Source organism: Cyprinodon variegatus, unplaced genomic scaffold (genome assembly GCF_000732505.1).
Source record: "Cyprinodon variegatus isolate N-32 unplaced genomic scaffold, C_variegatus-1.0 Scaffold746, whole genome shotgun sequence".
Lineage (NCBI taxonomy): Eukaryota > Metazoa > Chordata > Actinopteri > Cyprinodontiformes > Cyprinodontidae > Cyprinodon > Cyprinodon variegatus.
Genome location: NW_015151199.1, coordinates 94,408 through 103,744, shown reverse-complemented (window position 1 = coordinate 103,744; position 9,337 = coordinate 94,408). Strand labels below are relative to the sequence as shown.

At 35.6% G+C, this 9,337-nt stretch overlaps 1 protein-coding gene across 4 annotated transcripts in view; it reads right to left on the bottom strand.

The window, feature by feature from the left end:
* LOC107098094 (potassium channel subfamily T member 1-like) overlaps nucleotides 1-9,337 on the bottom strand; it is a 106,041-nt gene that overhangs the window by 41,818 nt on the left and 54,886 nt on the right. For all 4 annotated transcript variants that reach the window (XM_015395551.1, XM_015395553.1, XM_015395554.1 and 1 more), the window contains exons 4-5: nucleotides 3,471-3,550; nucleotides 1,138-1,243 (exon numbers count right to left, since the gene is read on the bottom strand). In XM_015395551.1, coding sequence (XP_015251037.1) covers nucleotides 1,138-1,243; nucleotides 3,471-3,550 — 186 coding nt within the window. The remainder of the gene's footprint in view (nucleotides 1-1,137; nucleotides 1,244-3,470; nucleotides 3,551-9,337) is intronic.

The window sequence follows — 9,337 nt, the reverse complement described above, 5'->3', positions numbered from 1 at the left end:
TATATATAAAGGAAACATTTACCATTGTCAAAGAAATAACTTAAAAGGAAATTCCAGGCCTAGAAAAAAATTATGATATGCATAAAAATGACTAAAATAATGACACAACAGGAACATGTTAAATCCACTAATTAGCATCACAATTGTAAACAATCAGTCAATGGGCCTCTCTATAGAGCTACAGGCAAGACAATTTGCTGTTTGGGGACATAGTATGTGTACGATATTTAACATGGACCAGAAAAGTGAAGGAAAGAGTTGTTTCAGGAGATTAGAAAGAAAATTATAGACAAGGAAGTTAGTAAAGGCAAAAAGACCATCTCCGACAGCTTCATGTGACTACAGTTGCACATATCATTCAGAAATTCAAGATCCAAGGGACTATAGCCAACCTACAACATGGCTGGAGGAGGAAAACTGATGACAAATAAAAGAGATAGAGATAGTGACAAAATTACTCAGAAAAATGTTTAAAGAGACTGAAGGTAAGCTTAAAGCTCAAGGAACATCAGTGTCAGATTGCACCATCGTTGTTGTTTAACCCTGAGTGGACTTAATGAGAGACAACCAAGGAGGATTGATTGTAGAAAACAAGTAATAAAAAAGCCAGACTAAAATTTGCCAATCTACATGTTGACAGGCTACAAAGCTTCTAGGATAATGTCCAATGAACATAGATGTTCACAGACAGAACAATGAAGCATATCATGAAAAATAACAGGTTCCCTACTGTGAAACAGGGAGGCTCTGTTATGTTCTAAGGCTGCTTTATCTGAATCTCTGCAAGGTATAATAAAATCTTAAGACTATAAAGCGATTCTAGAGAGAACTGCAACCAAAACACCTGTTGAGGTGTGCAAGAGTGTCATTGACAGTTACAATAATTGTTTCATTGCAGTGATTGCCCCAAAATGTTGTGCAACAAAATCTTAAATTAAAGATAAAGTCATACTTGTCTGGGCTTGGATTTATGTCTTCATTCATTTTCATTTATAATTTTATTTTTTAGATATAAGTTATTTCTGTGATCATTGTGGGTTTTTCATTCATTAAATGATTTTATATAACATAAATATCAGGGTATTTTAACTGAGAAAAGCAAACAATGAAGCAGGAACGGCTGATTGTGAACCTTACAATTGATCACTGTTGTATTCCGTGGGGTTATCCAGGCTGACTCTCACAATGTAGAGGACACAGGTGAGAATCTTCAATGCAAAGTTGAACAATCGAATTCTTAGGCCTGTGGAGCAGTAAAAAACATCCATATCAACATCTTGCACTCATTTACATCCAATGTGCTTATAATTTTAACTTATTGGTGATGCCATATGGGGTAGAGTTACTGTAAATAAAAAACATCCATCACATAATTTTGAGATCTTTTGGATTTGTATTCAAAGCTCAGAAATTAACCCTTAATCCCAGATTCATATTGTTAAATAAAAAAATTGGAATTATTTATATATTTTTCACAGGTTGAGTATTTATACTAGAGAGATGTGTTTTAGACAGAAATAATGTATTGTTTTTATAGCAATGTATGGTATACTATTGTTTTCTTTTGCCCTTACCCCAGGACAACAGGTGCAAATTAGCCTTTGGCTCAAATCTGGTGTGTTTACATGTATATATGTTCATTAACATGCACTGTTCTTTTTAAATAAATAAATGAATGAATCAAATGCAGATTACCTTGAAAAAATGCTTTTTATAGTAATCTTACTAGAGTTTCAAAGAAGTAAAAAAAAAAAACAAAACAATCCACTGCCCTTTGTTTACAAGTTTGAAGAGTTTTCGCTTCCCATTCAGGAAGCTTTTTCAATCCAAAATTTCAGAATTAGCATTGAGTTCAAGGCTTTAAAGAGTGGATGAAAACAACACCTTGGATCAAAGCCATTCCGTCCCTTAGGAGGAATGGGGCCTCCTAAGGGGCGGACCTGTTCGTCAGGTTCAATTTGCATGTTTTCTAAGCCAAAACAACAATATTTAGAGTTGAAAAATCTTCCTGGATGGAAAGCGAAATGTCTTCAAACTTAGAAACAAAGTCCAGTTGATTGTTTTTTTAACTATTTGGAATGACTATGACCTAGATTACTGAGAATCTTCACCAACCTTACTAGATGTGTTTGAACTAAATTTCTGAAATAACATATTTTAGAAATTCTACTCAATTCTTTTTTTCTATATACAGTAAAGACAATTAACAGCAAAAAATCACCTAAATGAACTTCAGGCCTGAAAAACAACAACAGCTAAACTATACAGACAGGATTAAAGTCAATAGCAGGCCTTCAAAATTAAACTGGGCTGAAAAGTAGAGAATATAAGAAAGCACCAAGAATTCTGGCCAATCTAGAGAGATTTCTTCAGACAGAGATCCCCCAGTTTGTATGTTTACTCCTTGTCAAATGTCATAAGGAAATATTGTCTGATTAAGAAAAAATATCCAACAAATGAGATACTGGTAACAATAATAATGAAAAAAAAAGAAAATAGAAACTTTGATAAAACATTGAATATTCTTTTATAGATTGTATAGCTGCTGCTGTAAAAGAAAATAACACGCTACTCAAATCTGGCACTGTTTTTTTAGACAGTTTAATAAAAAAAAAAAATCTTTTCAAGGAGAAGAATTTTTCATAGGCTTTGCCTGTAGCTTTGATAAGACTGGGCAGACTCTCTCAAATAACTTCCCCTGAGACACAAACTGGAATGATCCAAGGATAACACATAATATTATTCTGTTTGAATAAGCCCAGATAAACAGTCTTATCAACGTAAATAAAATCCCAAACGTTCTAAGGTGCTCAGGGCTAAAACTAGATGCAGATGTGTAGATTATCCATTGGCCAGTGTTAGCTGTATTAACATATTAGAATAAATCTTAGCTACGCTTTCCGAATCTATTCTGACATATGAAGTCAGAATCAATGTTAAAACAGTGTAAGAGTAAAATGCCATCAGCTGGCAGCGACATCCTAAACTGTGATTTTTGTTTTTGTGGTTTACTTTGATGGTTAAAAGAACACATTGGGGGAAAAGCGGCAGAACAAGCAATAAAGATATGGTAATAGCTTCTTCAGCAGGGGCTTCCCATTGTGTGCAGTTTCACAGCTAGACAACACATTGAGTTGTTGGTGTGTGATTGTTGAAACCACAATAACAGAAACATTGCAGCTCTCGTTCCTCTGTGAAAAGCACTGCAGCTCTGCTTCCTGTCAGTAAATAGGACATTGTCTTCTTAATGTCAGGGTAACAACATGCACAGTCAAAAACAAATAAACAAGGTAGCAAAATGTAATACTAAAGCCCTTAGCCAAACAGTAACTTGATCGGCATCACGACTTCAATTTCCTATTGATGCTGTTACTTGTTCATTTAGCTCAGGCCATATCATGCAGTAATGATCATCCCATTTTCATTACATGGCAGGAGAGGAGCTGGTGCGTCCTGCTCTCTGTACTTACTTGACCTTTGGTTTTTGATGAAGAAAAGCTTCAGCCTCTCCTTGAATGTGTTTTCATTGACATAGAACTCTACCTGCACCCTGCAGGATGAGAAATAAGGAAATCTCAATTAAATCAAAGTAAATCTGCATTATGGACCTTGAAAAAGTGTTAGAGATGAAACATTTTTATGAAGATCTATTTTTGATCCTGAGAAACTCCCATGGATGCAAGCTGCTCAAATAAAGAGAGTCTTCACCTCAATAGAAGAGAGTATTATTAACATACTGTAAAAATTTGTGTGCAGGGATTGTGACAGATTAAAATCTGTTGTAGGTCGCCAAAACCCAATGGATGTAGGAAATCTGCCAGAAAGCTTTCCACCATTCAGAAATTGAGGAACAGTCCTATAAGTGCAAGAAATATACAAGATAATACAGTATGACATTTGTCCTACTTGTGTCATCTGTCTGTCCTACTTGTGTCCATCCCTCTCAGTAATATGTTCATTCCGTTGTATTTAAACCTCTTTAAAGTTAGTGTAGGATTTTAGCGAATTTTTGAAAAGACCCACCCTCTCCACTTTTAAAGAAAATGCACATGCACAACCCTGTACCCACTCCGAAAAGAAGGAACGTCTATTAAACATGTGAGAGCGTGCACAAGCCCATTTCTCTCCATGCACGCTCTGCTTAAAATTTGCTGTTTGCATCGCTTATACAAGCTTACTTTCCAAAGAAAGATTTGCAATTTCTCCACTACGTCAGACTCACCACTGGTAAGTGAAAATGGGGATAAGCACGTAAAACAGCCTTATGTAAACATATCACCAGAATGATTGAAAATTAGGAGGACCACTTATTTTGATGATCCACCCGGAAAATGAACATCCTCCACTATACCTTTAAGGTATTTTATGATTTCATAAATAAGATTGAAATGGTATAATCAATTTTTGCTTAAAGTGTGCTAGATGTAGATAGATGTAGATAGTTAGATGTGTTAGATCTAGAATACAAGATACATAAGAGTTTTCTTGCTGTTTGTTCATAATGATATCAAACAGAATAATTATTGACTTATACTCCGTTTTTATTTTTTTTGGTTAGTCGTTTTATATTATGATGAACAAAGTACAAATAAATTAAAGTACAAATAACGTGAACCTCTCTTTCCAGGTTTAGCCTAACTTAAAAGCTCAAACAGAAAAAATAAAATAATGTTTTTTGTGTATAACTGTTCATAATGTTCTATATGTGTTTTAAGTTTTTTGAGATTAGTAGAACAGACAGCAATAATAAAATAAGTCCCAATGTGACCCTCTGTTATATGTATAACAATGTGAGCATGCTAGACTTGAATGCATATCTAAAATTAGTTTGCCTTTCCACAGGATGCTAAAGTATTATTATGGAGACATTTTGCAACACAAGAACACTTCAGTAACAGTGTACTTACCTTGATGTAGTATATGACCTGATGCATATTGAGTTTTAAACAAGGTAATGGTTTTAAATTGTTTTACTAAAGCATCAATCCAGCCATTGCAGCTCATGTGTGCTGCGAACAGGGCTTAATTATACCAATCTGCTCTTAATAATTTATGGATGCATTTGTAATCCAACTGTATGACCTGAAACATATTTAGAGTAACTCTACTATTCAGATCTATGCAAATGAGAGCACAGCAGCCTGATACATACTGAGCAATATGCCTCTCCCTGTAATATGAATTAAATACTAAGCCACATAGGGGTTGAAAGGCCCATTCTATGATATATACTTCATGTGCTTAAAAAGGCTGAGGTGTGTGGGATCTTGGCCAACTGATTGCTTTAGGATGACTAGTGACATGGCTACAGAACTGTGGGCTGGTTGGATAATTGCAGGTAATGAGGCTGTCCTATTGTTCGTTTCCTGAAGGCAATGAGATTGTTGTCACTAATAAACATCTACATTGTATGATAAGATGTATCCAAAGTAGAAAAACTGTAGTGGGGTTAAGAAAAAAACGCAAAGAGCCAATTACTACAGCAGGTGGCTTAAAAAAAATTGTAAATAGAAAATAGTTGTACAAGACATGATGCCTCTTCCAGCTTTATTGGCCTATAGAGCTGGCAGTGGGGCATGTTCATCTCTGGGTTATGATCTGTTAGGAATCGAATAGAGATGCATTGAAAAACTAAAAAAAAAAAAAAACATATCGAAAATGTTCTAATTAATGTCCGTACACATTTGGTAAATGCAAAAAAAGTATGCTATAAAATGTATACAATGCAAGATAAATAATGCTTCTTTCACCAAAGAAGAAGGAAAAGAATCAGTGAAAACAACAAAGGGATGTTTTGTAGAAGAACAACTCTGACAAACTTAAAATTAAATACCTAAATAACTAAATGCAAAATAAAAAAAAAAATGGGATGTAGTTAAATGCTCAGAAAATAGAGCTAATAAATAGATATAAGCAATAATTCAATTATACAATGTATAAATGTTTTTATTTGACGTTCCTGTATTTACGTTTATAATAAAACCGGTTTTATAATCATTCTAATCTTAAAATGTATTTTTAGTTACTAAGTTTTCAAATCTTTGCTTCTCTGTACGCTTTAACTTTTTTTTGTCTGTTTCCTTTTTTTTTTACTTCAGGTTTTTCTGACAGCCTTTTTTATTTCTGCCTGCCCCTTTTATATTTCCATATACATTAATACCTTATTATGCAAATGAGGGTAGATGCCCTGAAAAGGACATTGGATGGTTAGGCTGTATCCTAGCCAGTCGGTCACAGTCACAACAAAGACACCTTCCTACCATGAGGTCATCATAGAGCGGAGATAAAGCATTTAGAAGCTTTACCTGAAAACAGTGTTGTAATTCCTAGTTTTAAGTGAAGTGCTGTCATGACACCAGGACAGAAGATGTGTTTTAGTTACCTTCACACATAGATCTAGATGTACATTTGGATGTTATCCCCAATTGTTCATGAAAGAAACTGAAGACACTGTATCGGAAGAGTGAATTGGACCAGAGGAGCAAATTCAGTCTACCATAACCTTTCCAATATACTTAATATGGAAATAAGGATGTTTAACTTTAGCAAAAAAGTTCAGATGTCCCTACCAAGTTTTGATATTGGAAATCGATCCAACATCAGCCACAAAACTAATGGCCTCTATAGGGCTACTGAGCCTTGCTTCTGTCAGTGAGCCCCACAGCAGCTGTGGCTATGATGCAGCTCACCACCATCAGCGTGTGACTGTGTGTGTTTAAATGAGTAAATGTGGTGTCGCTTTGGAGTCCCATGACCTGAAAGGGCACTATAAATATATAGACCATTTACCATCGCTGGAGGACATTAAAGCAGCACTAAGTAATACTTTTTACTTTAGTATTGTGATGACGCTGACACAGTCCCTCGAAACTGGGTTTTTAGTCTAAAATTGACCTGTTCTATTCGGAGGCTCTAGCTACCGCCGCTCACAGATCTAAACAACATGTTTTCCTTCAACTTCCTCTAACTCCCATAATCCCCAACTCCAGTTCCTGTTGCCTGCTGGTCTCCCACCCACATCTGCAGAGGAAAAACAGAACTAGGGTACCTAACTATTATGGGTAAAAACAAGAACATGGATAAAACCACATGAAACCCAACAGATTAAAACAAAGGGTCAGTATAGTATATTGGCTCCTAAGCCTCCTTAATGCTAATCTAAGTATCACTGAGAAGATCTAGAGGTTCTTGTCAAATCAGCAGCTCTGTGGTCATTTAGCTATCTGATAAAAATACTATGTTTTTTCATTTCATTTCATTTCAAAAAGTTTATTTCAAACCTGCACACATTTTACAATACATATAATGACAAACAATACATATGCATGGCTTGAAAAGGTGATGGAAGAAGGAAAAGCTTATACATGTCCAATCCCCTCCAGCTCATCCCAGGGACATCAAATTATTTTAAATTGGAGGATTGTAGATAAGATATGTGCTTTATTTGTTGCAAATATCCACCAGTTCTCTGCTGCAGTGGAGCACTAAAAGATTTCATATAATATATTTGACAACCACATGCTGAGTAGCCTACTCTGGCCTTGCACTATTTCTTCCATAGTTAGGCTTTTAGGAACCAGTGATGTCCGGAACTTCGCCCTTTAAGCCTGCTGGTGGGTTAAAGGCTGATTAGTAGTCTGTGCAGGATCAATCCAGACCACAGACACAAAGTATCTGGTCACAACTTCAGAGTCAGTCTTTGGCATACGTAATTACACACTTAGATGCAACCTGTGCAACTGAGTAACATGGAGCAGAAATTATCTCTGGTCAGGAAGGAGGCTGAGATCATAAATCTTCTGATTTACGGTAAATACTGAAGACAAAGGTTACCAGCAGTAACTACAGAGGAGCAAGATAATAGAAAGATAGGGATGTTTTGAGCATCTAGTGAAACACATTACATTGCATTTATATTACTTTATTTATATGACGTTATTAGCTTGACACCTATGATTTCAAATATGCTCTAGCTGCTAATACAGCAGAATAGTTCAAGCAACATCTATGAATCAAGTTGGGTTCTTACAAAGAGTTTTTTTTTTAGGAGAAGTTTAAGGTGTATTTAAATGGTGACCATTTTACAAAAGAACTGGTGAATCTGAGCACATTTTGAAGGACTGTAATAACATCTGTTATGTTTATTCAGGTTTACATGAGCTGGAGCTGTTATAAATTTAGAGATTTAGAATTAAGCAAAACATTTAATATGGCAATTTGGGTTGCTTTTTCTTTTTCAAAAAAAAAAAAAAAAACATGGTTCTTTTATCAACACCAGACCTCTCATTATTCACAACTGCAAAATCCTGCATTAATACAATTTTAGATTTAAGGGGGCAGAACTAAAAGGAAATGCGTTGAACCTGTATAGACCCCAGCGTGGGTGGATTTGTTCACATAACAGGCACTCAAACACAGACAATGACAAAAAGCACTCCTAGGCACAGCGCCTTTTATTTTGTTTACAAGTACTGCTCTTCTAACTCAGGCATCAAATATCATCAGATGACTGCCTGTGGCTAACGAATCACACAAACACAATTTAAGTACTCACAGTCTTTTCTGAAGTAGATCTAAAATCTGAAAACCATCACTTTCCATGAGGGGACACGAGCCAGGTTGTCAAATATAAACAGAAGCTAGGTACACAATTAAGAAGTCGGACAGCATCTGCAGCACACTTAGGAAACACCTCCTTTGCTTCTCTACTGTAAATTAAAACACAGCCAAGAATGGTCAAGGGTGTTCACACAGAGCTGTAATATATGCATCACAAGACCTCGTGCCACTGTTTTACAAGTCTCTGTGGCATGTGGAGCTTAAAATGAATTAGCAGGCCATCAACACGACTGATTAAAAAAGTTAAGAATAGCTGTATGCAGATTGAGGCAAATTCTTATGTTCAACAAATACTGTACACAGATCTCAGAGAATACAAATCTCACAACAATGTTCTCTCCCAAAAATATTGCAATTCCACAGCAGGAGCTTATTAATGCAATATAATTTCTGCTGAACCATTTGCTATTCGTCTTTTAAAGGTAAAACAGACCAATAGGTCCCTGAGTAAAAGCTGAGGCAAACTTTAAACTAGGAATTCTGCAGCCTCTGTTCAACACATTTTACTTTGTCCATTCACAAAACAAACATTTAAACATTGTCAAAGTTTGCCTTGCAAAATTACCAAAAACTGACATAACTGAGATGTTGTACAGGAGGTATAAATTAGGTTACAACAACCTCAGCCCTATGGCATGATAACGTGTATGGGAGAATTATCCTGCCATAATGCAAGAGCACATAATTTCAATTTGAGAAAAGAATTTCATCTTCTTGC